The sequence below is a fragment of the Macaca nemestrina genome, chromosome 6 (genome assembly GCF_043159975.1).
Source record: "Macaca nemestrina isolate mMacNem1 chromosome 6, mMacNem.hap1, whole genome shotgun sequence".
Lineage (NCBI taxonomy): Eukaryota > Metazoa > Chordata > Mammalia > Primates > Cercopithecidae > Macaca > Macaca nemestrina.
Window position 1 is genome coordinate 100,385,604 of NC_092130.1, and position 17,873 is coordinate 100,403,476.

At 39.4% G+C, this 17,873-nt stretch overlaps 1 protein-coding gene across 3 annotated transcripts in view; it reads right to left on the reverse strand.

Annotated features, from left to right (window-relative positions):
- The window catches only part of LOC105475120 (IQ motif containing GTPase activating protein 2), a 310,678-nt gene that overhangs the window by 108,985 nt on the left and 183,820 nt on the right, over positions 1-17,873 (reverse strand). For all 3 annotated transcript variants that reach the window (XM_011730127.3, XM_024790772.2, XM_024790771.2), the window contains 5 exons: positions 12,142-12,209; positions 11,374-11,487; positions 10,513-10,691; positions 8,188-8,275; positions 3,273-3,436 (listed from right to left, as the gene is read on the reverse strand). In XM_011730127.3, the coding sequence (XP_011728429.1) occupies positions 3,273-3,436; positions 8,188-8,275; positions 10,513-10,691; positions 11,374-11,487; positions 12,142-12,209 (613 nt within the window). The remainder of the gene's footprint in view (positions 1-3,272; positions 3,437-8,187; positions 8,276-10,512; positions 10,692-11,373; positions 11,488-12,141; positions 12,210-17,873) is intronic.

A 17,873-nucleotide genomic window follows, 5' to 3' on the forward strand; every position in this document is an offset into this window, starting at 1 on the left:
CATTGTCACTGATTGAGAGTGCCAGGTAAGATTTTAGCATAGCTAATGATTTCCAGTTTGAATTAAGGGTTAAGGGAAGGTTGGGAGAATTTCACCAAAAAGTTATAATCTGAAGCACAAAGCAAGGTCTTCAAACCAAGACTACTGATTTAATTCGAAAAAAGTTAGTTTAAGTGACATTTTCATAAATCAGGTAGAAATTTTAAAATGCGCTACCAGGTCTAGATATTTGAAGAAGTCTGAGGTGATCTTTTGGTACAGCAAGTAAAGATCTCCAGGTTTTTTTGTTTGGTGTGGTTTGCTTTATTATTATTATTTGAGATGGAGTTTGGCTCCTGTTGCCCAGGCTGGGGTGCAATGGCATGATCTAGGCTCACTGCAGCCTCCGCTTCCCCGGTTCAAGCGATTCTCCTGCTTCAGCCTCCCAAGTAGCTGGGTTTACAGGAGCCCACCACCATGCCCAGCTAATTTTTTGTATTTTTAGTAGAGACAGCGTTTTGCCATGTTGGCCAGGCTGGTCTCGAGCTCCTGGCCTCAGGTGATCCGCCTGCCTCAGCCTCCCAGTGCTGGGATTACAGGCATGAGCCACCGCGCCTGGCCAGATCTCCAGTTTTATATGATTTAAAATCTGGGTTTAGCTTATCCAAAAAAATATGTCTTAGATTTCAGAACACCCTTCCCCTTTAATATCTTCTTCCATTTAACCATTTTATATGATCTTGGCCCAACTTCAAAAGGAATATTATTTTCATCATATTGAAGGGACATAAGGAGGAGGAGCATGAAAAAGAATCACTAAGGAAAAGCTGATACATATTTTACATTTAGGATATTATAGTTATTTAATATATAACATAATGTTCATCTTAAAATGCATTATTATATCTTTCTGAATCTCTACAGAAGTCTTGCAGCAAACTGATTTCAGAATAAAAAAGGGTAGTTTAATCTTCCAAAGCAAATGGGAAGAAGGAGTTACCATGGAGATCATGTAAGTAAATTTTATTCAAATATCTTACATTAAATACAAGTTTAATATATAAGGTACCAAATTATATGAGCAGAATGGATTCGTTTATAATTCACCTCCTCTATCTTTCAGTGACCTGTCCATGGTTACCTAAATTGGTATACAGCAAAAAGGATAAGGAGAGAGGAAGAAGAAATGGGGCTGGACGGCCACAGGTTAACTATGGCCAGTTGAGGAAGAATGAGTGTCCTCAAGCCTAAGTAGCCTTGAGCTTCAGAGCCAGAGAAGTGGAAGAAAATGTTAATGAGAGAAGAACCGAAGTGAAATTAAGAAAATAAGCTATTTTTCTTTTATTACAAATACTATATTTCTATTTAGGAAACATAGGAAGTCTTTTTAATTATTATTATTTTTTTGTAAAGATGAGGCCTATGTTGCCCAGGTTGGTCTTGAACTCCTGGCCTTGAGTGATCCTCTTGCCTCAGCCTCCCAAAGTGCTAAGATTACAGACAGGAGCTAACACACCCAGCCAATACAGAAGTCTTAATAAGCAAGAATAAGAAAACAAATGCTACCACCCAAGCTCTTTTGTGTATATCCTTTTATGTATTTTAAATTCATACATACATTTGCAGAGGTTTTGTCTCTAAATGACTTCATTTTCTTATTGCAAAAAACAAGATAATGCTATATATCTTAATCTCATTTTTCCCACTTAATATTAGTATGGATATCTTTTCCAGTCATTATTCTTTACATTATCATTTTTACTGGTTGCACACATTTCTAGCATGCACAAGCACCATAAATGTTATTAATTTACAGGCAATCTGTTCTTAATTAAATAGTCATTTGTTTCCTGGTTTTCAGTATCATAAACAATGCTGTGAAACATCTCTGTGGCTAAGCTATTTGGTTCATATCCTTCAGGCTTATTTTCTAGAATGTAACTGTCAGCATCACGGGCTTTTGATCTATATGACTAAGACCACCCTGCAGAAAAGCTGTATAATTCATACTCCCAGAGGCTGTGTAGGAGATGTTTGTGCCCTGTATTTACACCTACCAATCTAATTTTAAACAGTAAGTGTACTGTGCTTTAATTTATATATTTTTCACTTCTGAATGAATTTAAACTTTGTTTGGTCATTTGTATATTTCTTGTTTTACGAATTGCCTGCTCATGTTTTTGGCCTCTCTTTATTGTGTGTGGATAAGTGCTGATTGTGACTTTAAAGATCCAATGACTGTTCTATGTTTTTCCTTTGAACTTTACTTTTTTAAATTATTTTTTATATTTAACTTTTTATGTTGAAAACTTATTCTGATATATGTGTAATGAGTTAATGTTTTCTTAACAAAGCTTAAACACTTGCAAGGACATCATTTATTAAATACTCCTTTCCCCACCTTCTTAAAATACAGCTTTGTCATACGCTGAATTCTTGGTTCTGCTTTCAGTAGTTTTCATTTTGTTTCATTGTTTGGCTTAGAAGAGCATTAGTAAACATGTTCTTAAATATTGTAACCTTGTTTGAAATTATTGTTGAATGCTGTTGTCCTTTTAAGGAGCACAAATTTACAAAAATCAAAGCCATGGTGCTAATGGTCTTTTTTTTTTTTTTTTTTTTTGAGATGGAGTCTCGCTCTGTCGCCCAGGCTGGAGTGCAGTGGCCGGATCTCGGCTCACTGCAAGCTCCGCCTCCCGGGTTTACGCCATTCTCCTGCCTCAGCCTCCCGAGTAGCTGGGACTACAGGCGCCCGCCACCTCGCCTGGCTAGTTTTTTTGTATTTTTTTAGTAGAGACGGGGTTTCACCGTGTTAGTCAGGATGGTATCGATCTCCTGACCTTGTGATCCACCCGTCTCGGCCTCCCAAAGTGCTAGGATTACAGGCTTGAGCCACCGGGCCCGGCTGGTGCTAATGGTCTTATCTGCAGTTTCTAAAATTGCAGATTGAGCTTATTTTCTATATAAAAAAATTATATATTGTAAAAAAAAAACCACATCAGTATAGCTAAAAATTATCCAAGGTTCTTCAAATATCACACAGAGAATAAGAACAACCTATTTTCAGATGTATATATATAGACCACTGCTGGAATTTCCTAACTATGCTCTTAGATTCTTTATGTAGACTAAAAGCAAAGTTAACAAGGAAGGAGGCCATGGAATTGGTACGGGTGGGCCAGTGAGACCAGGACTGGTACAATACCCCTATTCCCCTTTCCTAACTAGGCTTCCCTAGTGCACCATGGCACACAGAGTTACCATCCCCGCAGCTGGGGTCTCCTCTGACTTACCATGGCGTTCTGTTTCTGGAGGTTGAAAAGTTCGTTCTGATACATGGCAGCAGCAAAGGGATAAACAGCAGGCAGCTGGGCTTCTGGTTTCTTCAGTGCAAGCAGTGTATTCTCGGGGTCACCTTCCGGAATGACAGCATTAATATGGTCCACCGCAGCCTGCCCTGAGGGTGGGGGTTCACGTTTTGTCAGAATGGTTGCTCTTTCCACTGCGGTCTCACCCAACCAGCCCTTCTTCCCAAGGATTTGTACCTAAGCGGTTACTTTTCATGAACTCTGAAAAGCTGCAGGCAGAGGGTAGGTAAGGCTTTGAAAATGTTATCTCAGTAATTCAAACCAATCCAATCCTTGGAGTTAGTGCCTACAGGAACCTTAGCACTGATGAAGCTTAGGTTATGAGATCATTTCTGAGTAACATGACTTCCTTCCAAAATCCTTCCTTTTAGGACCAGCTCTGGTCTCACCTTTTCCATGAAGCCTTCAGATTGCTCCAGTCCTTAAGGATTTCTCATCTTGTGATCCCCACAGTTATTTAAAGCTGGGCCATGTAGTTCCAGCAGGCATGTTCCTTGTGCTCCTTATGTGTTAGTACTGCCTCCCCAAGGAGACTTCAAGCGACACGAAGACCAGAAGCAAGCCTTGCCCTACTGCTGTATCTTCCTGATGCATAAGCTCTGAGGTAAGCCCACAGCAAGCACTCAGAAACATTGCTGCAACATCTGAGACAACCATAAACTCTGTGATATGGTTTGGTTCTGTGTCCCCACCCAAATCCCATGTTGAATTATAATCCCCAATGTTGGAGGAGGGATCTGATGGAAGATGATTGTAAGATGGGGGTGGATTTCACCCTTGCTGATAGTGAGTTCTCATGAGATATGGTTAAGTGTGTAGCACTTCCCCCTTCTCTCTCTTCCTCCTGCTTTGGGCATGTGAAGATGTGCCTGGCTTCCCTATCGCCTTCTGCCATGATTGTAAGTTTCCTGAGGCCTCCCCTAGACATGCAGAACTGTGAGTCAGTTAAACCTCTTTTCTTCATAAATTACCCAGTCTCAAGTAGTTCTTTATAGCAGTGTGAGAACAGACTAATACACTCTGTGATCTCTTGACCAGTTGTAAGGTGTAGATTATAAAGACTTGGATTTTGGTGACCAAACCGAAATGCTTGGAACAGTGGATTCAGCATAGTTTTCAGAGAACAAAAATGAAATTGCTGAATAAATGGGAGAATGAATGATGAACTCTGCCATCAGGAAAGAGCAAATGAGATGGAGATTCCAGAGTTTTGCCTTATAGAGAAGACATCTGGGTAGCAGAAGCAACACACATCCATAAATTTCTAGAGTCTTTCAAGGGTTAGCTTGTCTGCCTAATTCGTGACTACACTGAAGCTTAGATTCTTCTAACCCTTTTTGACAAAATGACAATTTATTTTCTCTAAATACATTCACAAGGATCTTCCCTCCATCTTTTTACTAAAAGATATAACTCAATAATAGGAAATACTTATGATGAATGGAATCCTTCAAGTCATCCCCCAGAAAACTCACACTTAACCTAAAGGACCCTGAGAACCATTTTGATCTTTAAAATTTATGTGACAAACCAAAAAATTTCAGAAATGAAGGTCTAGTGGTTGTTTGTGGTATTTGCTGTTCTTCTAAAGTTAATCCAAGGCCTTTCAGCTGCATCTCGGATTACCCTAGGTAGGATCTTGCTTTACCTTTGATAAATTTATCATACGGGCTTGTACAGCTGAATTTCAAACATCAGAAAATCATGTCTTTAAAACAGTTTTCTCTCTTTCCTTCTCTCTCTCTCTCTCTGTCTTTCTTTTTTTGAGACAGTCTTGCTCTGTTTCCAAGGCTGGAGTGCAGTGGTACAATTTTGGCTTGCTGCAGTCTCGACCTCTTGGGCTCAGGAGATCCTCCCACCTCAGACTCTAGAGTATCTGGGGCTACGGTTGTGTGTCACCAGGCCCAGCTAATTTTTAAATTTTTTTTTTTTTTTGTAGAGACTGGGTCTCTCTTTGTTGCCCAGGCTGTTCTTGAACTCCTGGCCTCAAGTCATCCTCCCACCTCAGCCTCCCAAAGTGCTGGATTACAGGCATGAGCCTCTGCACCTAGCCTGAAAAACACTATTTTTTTTTTTTTTTTTTTGAGATGGAGTCTCGCTCTGTCACCCAGGCTGGTGTGTAGTGGCGTGATCTCGGCTCACTGCAACCTCCCCGCTTCCTGGGTTCAAACGATTCTCCTGCCTCAGCCTCCCAAGTAGCTGGGACTACAGGCGTACGCCACCACGCTTGGCTAATTTTTGTATTTTTAGTACAGACAGGGTTTCACTATGTTGGCCAGGCTGGTCTTGAACTCCTGACCTCGTGATCCGCCTGCCTCAGCCTCCCAAAGTGCTGGGATTAGAGGCATGAGCCACCACACCTGCTCTGAAAAACACTATTAAATAAACAATTTCTTAAAAAAAAATAAGGTAAGATCAACCACTCTTTTATACTCTGCATTTAACAAAATGTCCAGGCAGGGCGTGGTCGCTTTTGTCTGTAATCCTAGCATTTTGGGAGGCTGAGGTAGGAGGATCACTTGAGTCCAAGAGTTCAACATCAGACTGGGCAATGGAGTGAGACCCTGTCAAAAAAAAAAAAAAAAAAAAAGCAAAGAAATGCAAAATATCCAGCTCTGATCTTAACAGAATACATCATGCAATGAATGGAATGCATTTGCTGAACCTGAAAGGTAAATGGTTGTAATGTGAACAAAGATGAGGCCTCTGACAACAGATCTGTTGACATTACCACCTATGAATGTAGATGCCTTAACATTTTAAGATAATAACCCACATGGTTGGGGAAAACCTTGTCAAAGTAATGATTCTTATATTTGAAAAAAAATTTTTTTTGAGATGGAGTCTCGCACTACTGCATCCTCCGCCTCCCACATTCAAGTGATTCTCCTGTCTCAGCCTCCCAAGTAGCTGGGATTACAGGCGCCCGCCACCATGCCCAGCTAATTTTTTGTATTTTTAGTAGAGACAGGGTTTCACTATGTTAGCCAGGGTGGTCTTGAAGGCTTGACCTCATGATACACCCACCTGCGCCTCCCAAAGTGCTGGAATTACAGGCGTGAGCAATTCTTACATATTTTAAAGTATACAATTGTCTCATTTTCATGTCATCAAAATGAGGATTTTTTTTTTTTTCCTAAGGTTACTTTCAGTTCTACTGGACTATAAATTTTAAGATAGGGAGAGATAAAAAGACTTCAGAATAATCATGTTCTACAGACTGAAAGCCATCAAACTTTGCCTTCATATTTTCAGCCAGTTATGCCATTAGTGCAAAATATTCAATGCCTTTTACTTCAAAATGGAAAAAAAAAGTATAGCCAATTTGGCATTAAATTTGTGGTCAGGAATTTATGGCACTGAGTAAAGAACTAAAACATTTATATAAAGCATTTTATTTAACATGAAAAAGAAAACTGTTTTCATGGTTATAAATATTTCAAAAATAAGGAATGGTTAAAGGCTATGGAGCCATTTCCTCTCTAAGTTTATGGACCTCAGATGTCTCACCGGCAACATTAATTTCCTCCTGTAATTCATTTCTGTCAAGCATCATGAAATTCTCAGCTTTCACATGGAGCAAAAAGACAAACTTTAAATTGGACTTCATTTCATGTATCATTAGCAACATGTTCAAGATTTCACAAGAATAAAAGAACAGGTACATGCATCCTAAAATGTTAAGGTGTTACCCTTAAAAAAAAAAAAAGGTAATTGAGAGTTTTCAACCCAGTTATGTGTATGTGAGGCAAATTCTCAAACACACTCAGTTGTTAACTCCTAGACATTTACATTAACCCTCTGGGGCTTTCCTTAATTACTGTTTGAACCCCTTAGGATATTTCTCTCCAGCAATTTAGGAGCAGACTTCCGAGTAACACCTGCGGAGGTACACTTCTTTTCTATAGTTACAAGCAAAAAAGAATATTCAAAACTCAACCAGGATGTTAAAAGGAAGGCAAGGTTTAGGACTGTTGTAATTAGTGGACACTCCAAATTTTAATTTGGCAGGGAGTTCACATGTTTTATTAAGCAGGCTAAATGGTCTTTCATGTATTAATTTTTTGGGTATATATGGATTATTTAGATTGACCAGGGAAAAATAAACATCAAATGAAATTTCTTACTGACTCTTCCGATGCTCAAGGAAAAATAGGTTTTGCCAGAGGGGAGAAAGGACGAATAAAAAAAATTGACGTATCTCAACTTGCATATGCTTATTTTAATTACCTGAGTCTGCTGTTCTTTACAGTCACACACCTGAGCCAGGTACTAAGAGGAACTCATCTGCTTGACTCCACAGAGGCTCAGGGGTGTGGGACTCAAAGCTGCCATCATGAGAATTCATCTGGCCTGCCCATAGTCCCATTCACTGGCACCAAAGTTACACAAGTGTAAGAAAAATCTTATGAGCTACAGATTAATGACTGGGAAGTCACAGAGAGCAGTGGTGTCAACAGCACCTTTTACAATTCCAATAGAACATCATCGCATAATCATGGGCAAGCAACTACAATCTGTAAGTTATAATCTTTTACTAAATAACCTTCAGTATTAGCCCCAAAAGTGACAGATTCAAAATGTGGAATGTAATGAGACAGAAAGGTAGAATCAGACTAGCTTCAGGATACTTTGTGTGGACTGAAATCACCAAAAAAAAGCCCAGTGGGAAACTGCCAAATGCTGTACCAAAATTAAGAGCAACATTGACACTGAGTAGATTTTTCATTGTAGAAGGCAGTTTTCCAAGTATACAAATTGAGAGTTGTGTTGGGATTCTGGCAAGGAAAGTCTGTATCTTATGGAAATATCAATTTCCTTCATACGATCCATTACTTACTGTTGACTTTATTAATATTGCCTTGGATTTCTGCTTGCGTCAGCAGTTCTTCATAAGCATCTCTTTCTTCTTCTGAAATACAGCTATTCTGCAAAACAAAGTCTTCACTGATTTCTGAGGTTAAATAAAATATTTCCAAAACTCGGAACTCAAATGGAAAAATGTGAAGAGTGATAAAAACCATTCCCTAATTATTTAAATTCATTGCAAGCATTTGTGGAGTGCCTGCTCTGTGCAGGGGACTAGGGGAGAATGCTGGCAAAGATTACAAAGATGACAGACCCAGTGACTCTTTGAAAAGGGATAATTTTCAAATGTGGAAAACATTAGTTTGGACCACTTGGTATTGCCATTTTTGTAGATCAAAAACAGTTGAATAGCACCAATTTCATTTGATTTGATCTAATAAAATCAAGAACACAAATAATAAATATACCTAGAAGAACCGAATAGTTTCTATAAGAGAAGTACGATAAGCATTCTTTAGAAAGTGTTCATACTTAATTGGGAAGAAAATTTTTCAAAGAGATCATAATCTATGAGGGCTTCGAGCAACAGAATAATGTCAAGAATAGGACACAGACAGCAGATGGAAAGCTTAGCACATTGGGCTACAGCTTGGAGTGTGTGTCCAGGGTTAGCCAAAAAGATGAGGGGGTCAGCTGAAGGCTAAGCTAAGATTTGGTGTTTAATTCAGTAGGCAACAGAGAATCGGGGGATGTTTCTGGTGGGTTAACATCAGATTTGTAGTTAAAGATCAATTTTGTAACCTCTAGCTCTAAGAGGGACTGGCTTGGAGAATAACAGGAGGCAGAGAGACCCACGAGGAAGGTGCTTGATACAAGAGTCATGCGATGAGGTCAGGAGGGGCAGGACTGAGGCAAGAGTGGTGAGACTAGAAGGTTGACGACAGATTCAACTCCAACAAGAGTAGGCAGCAGAATCTAGCAATGGATGGGACACAGGAGGCATAAAGAGTTCTGAGATAAAGCTGGCCACCATTCTTCTGAACCAGGGATGTCAGCAAGGGGAGCTCTTCTGACATAATGGGGTACAAAGCCAGAGGGACATAGATGAAGTTATCTGGTGGAGTAGGAGAGAGACCAATTTGGGATGGGCTGGCATAAAGCTGATGGCTGATTTCTTCAATAAGTGGATGAGCTCAATGGAGGAAGAACAGAGAAGGGATTCAATGTCAGACCTTGAAGAATCCCCATACTGAGAGGGAGGAGCAAGAGGAGAAAGAGGCACAGAGGAGAACCGTTGCAGCAAGGACGCACATAAGCTAGTGGAGCACAGAATCTCAAGGTAGGGGGCCGACCCTGCCAGATGCTAGTGGAAGTCACCAGTAGAGAAAACGCCAAAATCTAAAGTGGTTACTTTTAGTCATGGAGCTGAAACTGACATGGCAAGAGTTTAATGAGAGACAAGATGGTGAGGAAGTAGAATCTCTCAGCGTAGACAAATTTTTCAATAATGGACTAGATAGAAAGGTGGTTACTAATGGAGTTAGGATTAGGAGCAGGCTGTCTTGCACAGGAGGGACATCCTCAAATATAAAGGATTGACTACTGGGAAAATACAAAGACCGTAGCTTCAAAAACATCCTCTCTGAACTTCACCACACTGAATTATTAACCTCTACTACCAAACGTAAAAGTAACTTGGCGAATGTAAGGTCTGTTGATGATGTCTAACAAGGGATAATTATGAGTTGCTATGTCTACACTTTCTGGGGATATTAGTAAGTTTGCAACATGACTTTTAATTCTTTCAATATATAACATTCATCATAAAATTCCCTTTTTAAAAATTGAGAGAGGGTCTCACTCTGTTGCCCAGGCTGGAGTACAGTGGCAGGGTCACAGCTCACTGCAGCCTCAACCTCCCAGGTTCAAGGGATTCTCTCAGCTCAGCCTCCCAAGTAGTTGGGACTGCAGGCTTGCACCAGCAAGCCCAGCTAATTTTTTATTTTTATTTCTATTTTCTTAGAGGCAGGGTCTCACTATGGTGCCCAGGCTCGTCTTGAACTCCTGGACTCAAAGGACCCTCCTGCTGCAGTCTCCCAAAGTGCTGGGATTACAGGCATAAGCCACCATGCCTGGCCTATAAAATTCCTTTTCATGCCTTATATAGGGATATAATCTAATTGCCTTACATAGTGTATAGTCCTCTTCTATGCTACATTTCATTCAAATCAATTGTCTGTGGCTATAGAGAACATAGCCAATTGATTTAAAAATATTGCTTTTAACATTAAGGCTTTTCAAACTAGTAACTCATAAGCACATTCATTACTGTTTTTATTACACAGAATCTAAGTACCTTCAGTCTTGCATTTTCCTCTTTTTTCTTTTTGGCATCCCAGAGTTCTTTCTGATATTCTGGTGCAAGGTTGTCATCCACTAAAGTTAAAACTGCATTTGGGTTTCTTAGTGTTACAATGGTCTGCTCTGCTACTCCTTTTTCAACTGCTTCATTAATGGCTATAACTGCAGCATGTACTAAAAAGTAAAGAGAGAGAGAGAAAAAAAAAGGTTTTTATCAGCAAAAGACATCATGGACAGTTGCACTGACCCTGTGTAAACTCAAGCAGTTTTACTTTCTTTCTTGGCTTCTAGTAAATATGTCAAAAAGAGAATTCAGACATATTATGGAGCACCTGACAACCTCTCCACATGGTTGTCTTTGGTCCTGATCTCAGCATCTGTTAAGTAATTCTGACTCATTTATATGTCACTGAATGGCTAAAATGATCCAAGCCCTATGTCAACCACAGGAGTTAGAAGGTAAGTCAATCCTTGCCCTCTGGTCAGGGCGACATGGGTAATTTTAAAGTAACATGTTGGTTCCAAGAGATACTTGCAATTTAGCTTGCAATACTAAAAGACCTGTAACAATGAACTCTACCACTAAAATCTACAGACACAGAAAGTAGAGAACTATGGACAATGAAGGTATTTCTAGAACCTCAATTCATGTTGTACAAGAAGAAGTCTAAAGACCAAAATCAATTACTTGGTTATACTATGACATCCTCAAAGTAATCATCTATAAAAGAAATAATAAAATGTTTAGGGTGCTTAATGTATCTTCTAAATATTCTATTTCAAGTAATCAAAATCAACAGGTAAAGTACAGGTAAGTCTCACGTCAATGGCAAGTTTGGATTTTAAATGGACTTACATGCAGCTTCATCCACGGACAGTTCATTGGCCAGAATACCACCTATTTTGCTGAAAGATGGCATCTGTATTCCGTATTTCTCAAGTTCTTTTCTCATATTACTGATTTCCTCCTCTAACAAAGAACCAAATAATAATAATCATTATCAGAGAAAGCTACAGACAGGGATGGACACAGGAATGAGTACAATCATATCAAGAAATGTCTTCATCAAGAAATGGGGTTGTTTCTAAACAAGAGCCTTAGGAAGAACCCAGCCCGTTTCTCATTTCACAAACATGGGGAAGGAGAACTGAGTCAAGAACAAACAAGATAGGTCTGTTTTCTCTTCTCACCAATATACAGGAATAAGGGAAATCAATAATATCAAAATGGGGGAAAAATGTATTGGTACTTTTTAAATATTTATTTATTTATTTATTTTTGAGGCGGAGTCTCACTCTGTCACCCAGGCTGGAGTGCAGTGGCGCAATCTCAGCTCACTGCAAGCTCCGCCTCCTGGGTTCACGCCATTCTCCTGCCTCAGCCTCCCAAGTAGCCGGGACTACAGGCACCCACCACCATGCCCAGCTAATTTTTTGTATTTTTTAGTAGAGACGACGGGGTTTCACCGTGTTGGCCAGGATGGTCTCAATTTCCTGATCTCGTGATCCACCTGCCTCAGCCTGCCAAAGTGCTGGGATTACAGGTGTGAGACACCACACCCGGCCAGGTATTGGTACTTTTTATAACGAGATTGTAAAAAATTACAAAGATAAAGAGTAGTACCTGTGAAGTCTACTTTGCCCAACAAATCCTGGATCTGGGGTGCTATTCCTAGTTTGAACAGATATAAACTGAAAGAAAAAACCACAAAATGATCAGAAATTTTATCATCATAAGTCTTAAAGTTAAAAATTAGATAATTATTAATAGTTTTTTCAGTTGAAAAAGACCTAAGAGATATCTAGTCTATTAATTTTGTAGATGAGGAAACTGAGTCCCTAGGTAACAGAGTCCTTGGTGAGGCCAGGATCAGAATTCCAATCTGTGTCCCAAAGACTGGTCTTCTGTAATCCACTTCCACAGCACTTCTACAGAGCCAGCTAACTCTGCATCATCCATTTGTACAGAGAACAAGAAACACAGCTAATACAAAACAGCAGGTAACAAATGCAATAAACATTTCTTTGGATATTCCCCACATAATTCTTATTTTATTGAAGGTACAGCATGAATAATATTTTGCTTTTTAATATTCCTCCAAGTACCACCTACCCCTTGAGGAAATATTTGTTTTACATTTTCTAAACCAATAAATAGAGTGGCAAGACTATCAGTGGGTGAGGTAATGTTAAACTATGATGTGTGTGTATCACCCAAGGGGAAGATGGAGAATAAATTGGATGTATTTAAAAACAAATCCATAAGGTAGTAATGATGGCATCCATTAACCTACCCATAACCTGAGAAAAGAACTTGAGAGCTGGCATCTAAATTCTATCAAAATTATATGTGCTTTTCCCACCCTTATCACTGAGTCATAGTTTCATGTAATAGTATATATGAGAAAGTGAACTGAATTATTTTTATGGCTTGAAGTACTTCAAAATTATCACTTCAGATGTTGATGTGAGATGGAGCTCCAGAGTTTATAGAACGTAGAATTTCATTAAATGCATTAAGAAAGTTGAAGATCAAGCGTTTTCAATGGTATTAAAACAAACTCTTAAAATGTATGAGCAGTCATTTAATGTAAGTAGCTTGCATTAAAACTGACAATAATTTTCTGATTTTTTTTTTTTTTGGTTGAGACAGAGTCTTGCTCTGTTACCCAGGCTGTAGTGCAGTGGCGTGATCTCGGTTCACTGCAACCTCCGCCTTCTGGGTCCAAGCGATTCTCCTGCCTCAGCTTCCCAAGTAGCTGGGATTACAAGTGCATGCCACCAAGCCCAGCTACTTTTTGTATTTTTTTAAGTAGAGACGAGGTTTCACCATGTTGGCCAGGTTGGTCTCGAACTCCTGACCACCTGCCTCGGCCACCCAAAGTGTTGGGATTACAGGCATGAGCCACCGCACCTGGCCAATTTTCTGATGATTTTTATGAAAAGCAATTATTTGACCAAATACATGATCAAAGTTAAAAATTAATGATTTATGGTTTAAAAAATTACACAGATAATCACCACTCAGTTACACACTAAATAATTTGATATATATGTTCTTTTGAAGTTGTTTCTGGACATACCTATTTTATAAATGTATATATTATTCTAGAATATGAATGTATTATAATTTTCTTAAGCAATTGCTGAGCATTTAGATTGTTATTAATTAATAACTATGGCAAATAATGCTTTAGTAAACCTACTTACATATAGACACAGACAAATCTTTGTGCATATTTCTTATTTGTTACAATAAAGCCATGAAAACAAAATTACCAGCTTGAAAGGGTACACACAAAATAAAAGTTTTCAACGTATATTGTCCAAATGGGATCTTAAAAAGAGATTATGCTCGGTCCAGGCGCGGAGGCTCACGCCTGCTATCCCAGCACTTTGTGAGGCCAAGGCAGGTGGATCACCAGGTCAGGAGATCGAGACCATCCTGGTTAACACGGTGAAACCCCGTCTCTACTAAAAATACAAAAAAATTAGCCGGGCGCGGTGGCGGGCACCTGTAGTCCCAGCTACTTGGCAGGCTGAGGCAGGAGAATGGCGTGAACCCGGGAGGCGGAGCTTGCAGTGAGCCGAGATCGTGCCACTGCACTCCAGCCTGGGCAACAAAGCGAGACTCCGTCTCAAAAAAAAAAAAAAAAAAAAAAAAACCCCAAAAATTAGCTGGGCGTGGTGGTGGGTGCCGTAGTCCCAGCTACTCGGGAGGCTGAGGCAGGAGAATGCTGTGAACCCGGGAGGCGGAGCTTGCAGTAAGCTGAAATCATGACACTGCACTCCATCCTGGGAGACAGAGCGAGACTCTGTCTCAAAAAAAAAAAAAATAAATAAAAATAAAAATAAAATAAATAAAAATAAAAAATATAAAAGAGATTATGCTCATATATTCTTTGTGAGTAAAGGCTTAAAAAACATCCTTTTTCCTTTTATATGAGAATTTGACCTTTGATTAACTTTCTAGCTCTGTTCTCTTAGGAATCTATACTGTCAACTGTGTTATAAGCATCATTGCTTAGGAAAAAGTAACCCACTTGATAAATTGTATCTTGAGAGAAGAAACCATAAATACCTAATAGGTACCATATCTTTGGGCCTTCCTGGGTTCAATGACTCTTATAACTGGTATGTTCTTTGCAGAGAACTGGGAAGCTATGCAGTACAGCGGTTACTATAGATATTGGCTCCCGGGGGCATGAGACTTACAAGCCAGGAAGGTTCAAACCCACTCCTCCGCAGCAAAGTTGTAACTTGGAGTACCAAAGAGAATGGCGGCTTCCAGATGGCTGTATGGAGAACTATGTGGAGTGTCATGCAGGCTCCCACTGAAGAGCAAACACCTGCCAGCATGCTGGCTATCCCGGCTGCCTCTCTTCTGAGCAACAGGTGCCAGATGTGGCTTATGACAGGTGGGTGAATCTGAATATTTAGCTAAACCTAAGAACCCCCTGATGGGTATGGCCCACTAGACCACGAATACATGTGAATGCCATTTTCTTTGTCCCCTTATCACCACAGGATATTATCAATAAAATCTTTCAAGGGACTAGCAACTGATAGCAACAAGATGTTATTTAAATCTGCATTTCCTTATGGTAGTTGTGAGGGTAAACATTTTTTCATATATGCATTAGCCATTCATATGTCTTCCAGGAAATGCCTATTAATGAATGTTCAAATTTTAAAGAATTTGCCTCTTATTTTCCTGCTTTTCCTTTAAAACCAAAGCAAAGGACAAAGAACAAAGTTTTTTTTTAACCATATGTGTAACATTAGTTTTAATACTAAATTTTAATATGATATTTATATCTTATCCACAGAAGAAAAACTTTTATATTAGACTTTGAACATTCTTCAAAGTGAAATAGCCATTATGTATTCATAATTCCAAACTAGCAAAACAGGATACATTCCTTAGTTAAAGTTCTAGGTCTTTAGAGGTTATCATGGATATAAAACTGTTTACTTTACACAGCCTCTGAGGACTTTACTACCAAAGGTTCATGCCAACAAGTCATTATAATTAAAGCTAGATCATTAAGATACCATGCTGACATTTTCAAAACCATAATATTTTATGAACCAATTCTCAACTCATTATTACATGGGGAAAAAATTCCAGTTAAAAGGGTGCTCATATTACTTGGAACAATGAAATGTCAACCTCTTCACTTGCTCCTTTCTAGTAATGGGAATGACAAAATTAAACAGAATTTAACAGGCAAGATAAACTGCAAAAGAATTTGGGAGGTGAGTGGAGATCAAGCCATAATTTAAGAAATGAGAATAGATAGCCAGGGGTGGTGGCTCACGACTGTAATCCCAGCACTTTCGGAGGCTGAGGCGGGCGGATCACCTGAGGTCGAGAGTTTGAGACCAGCCTGACCAACATGGAGAAACCCCGTCTCTACTAAATATACAAAATTAGCTGGGTATGGTGGCACATGCCTGCAATCCCAGCTACTCAGGAGGCTGAGGCAGGAGAATTGCTTAAGCCCGGGAGGCAGAGGTTGCAGTGAGCCGAATTCACACCATTGCACTCCAGCCTGGGCAACAAGAGCAAAATCCCTCCTCAAAAAAAAAAAAAAAAAAAAAAAAAAAAAGAAATGAGAATAGATGAATAATCAAAAATGTATAATTGTATCACTTCAATTTCTTTCATAGTACCTGATTTGCACTTTCCTCCTCTTTTTACAAATTCAAAAATATACCTAAACTAATTTACAAAGAAAACTATAAAAAAAATCAGTGAAATGTAGAAAATGTTGCAGTAAAATGTAAGTAGAATCCATAAAATGTCTTCAAGCAACAAATTTTATATTTATTTCAAGTACTTAATGTGCTGTATCTTTAATATGTATTACCTACACTAATATCCTGCTGAAGTTTTAACATACTTTTACATTTTTCCATCAAAGCCTAAGCTAATTGGTATCTATTATCCTTTATATGCTTCCATCTCTAACTTTCCCACCTATGGAATGTTGAGATAATTTAGAATTTTAGATTCATGCTTTCATTTTTTTATTATATCCACCAATAATTTAGTTATCTGTAAATTTTATTAAGTGTTTTTCTGATTTTATCTATACCAAATTTTCCTTCTTAGAGTTTTATCTTTGGTTCTTCCGTGTATAAATATAAGTGCTCAATAAATATTTGTTGAACATAAATTGAATGAATCATCAATTGCACATATTTTAATATTTTCATTTGTTCCTCGAGTCTTGGTTCTGTTTGGTGAATCCAATGCTTCCTTCAGTGTCAGTTCCCTTCAAATGTCTGGCATCTTCTGATCTGGGGCTCATCTTGGTGTTTGAGACTTGCTTTTTGTTGGTCATTCACTGCAGATCCCCATGTCAGGAGCCAGCATTAAGAAACTGTAGAGAGCAATGGAACTGATGCCACGAGGGAACCAGAGTCTTTCCTTCTCAGGCTGGGGACTCTCTATCCCTTCTTTAGGTCATTAGCTGTCTTGGGTACCGGCATGCTCTCCTGCTATCAGCATCTACACTTGCTGCTTTAGGGAAGGGCCATACAGTTCTGCTGGTCCCAGCCTGACGATTGTTCACTTTGAAGTTCTTCTTTTCCTTGCTGTCCCCTTTGCATGGAGCAAACCTCACGACAGCTCCTACCTCTGCTGCATCCCCCAGCGTTTTGTGGGCTGTGATCTTCTCCCAACTTGCTTCTCAGTCAATCAAATTCTGTCTGTTTACTTCATGTTAGGAGTTGTTCAAATTTCTGGTTAGTAGATGGCATTTTTATCGCAAATGTATTCTTTAAAAGTTATTACCGTAGTTAATTTCATGTCAGTTTTGGAAAGGGGATAAGACAGCTGTGCTCAATGATCTTGATGCAACTGTTTTCACATTATGCTCTGTTCATCCATTCATTCATTTAATTACTATTTTCAGAACAGCTTCTATATAAAAATATTTTTCTCGGCTGTGCACGGTGGCTCATGTCTGTAATCCTAGCACTTTGGGAGGCCAAGGCAGGCTGATCATTTGAGGTCAGGAGTTCGAGACCAGCCTGGTCGACATGGTGAAACGCCTTCTCTACTAAAAATACAAAAATTATCTGGGCATGGTGGCACACGCCTGTAATCCCAGCTACTAAGGAGGCTGAGGCAGGAGAATTGCCTGAACCAGGGAGACAGAGGTTGCAGTGAGCCAAGACTGTGCCACTGCATTCCAGCCTGGATGACAGAGTGAGACCCCATCTCAAAAAACACAACAAGGCCGGGAGCGGTGGCTCACGTCTGTAATCCCAGCATTTTGGGAGGCTAAGGCAGGTGGATCATGAGGTCAGGAGATTGAGACCATCCTGGCTAACCTGGTGAAACCC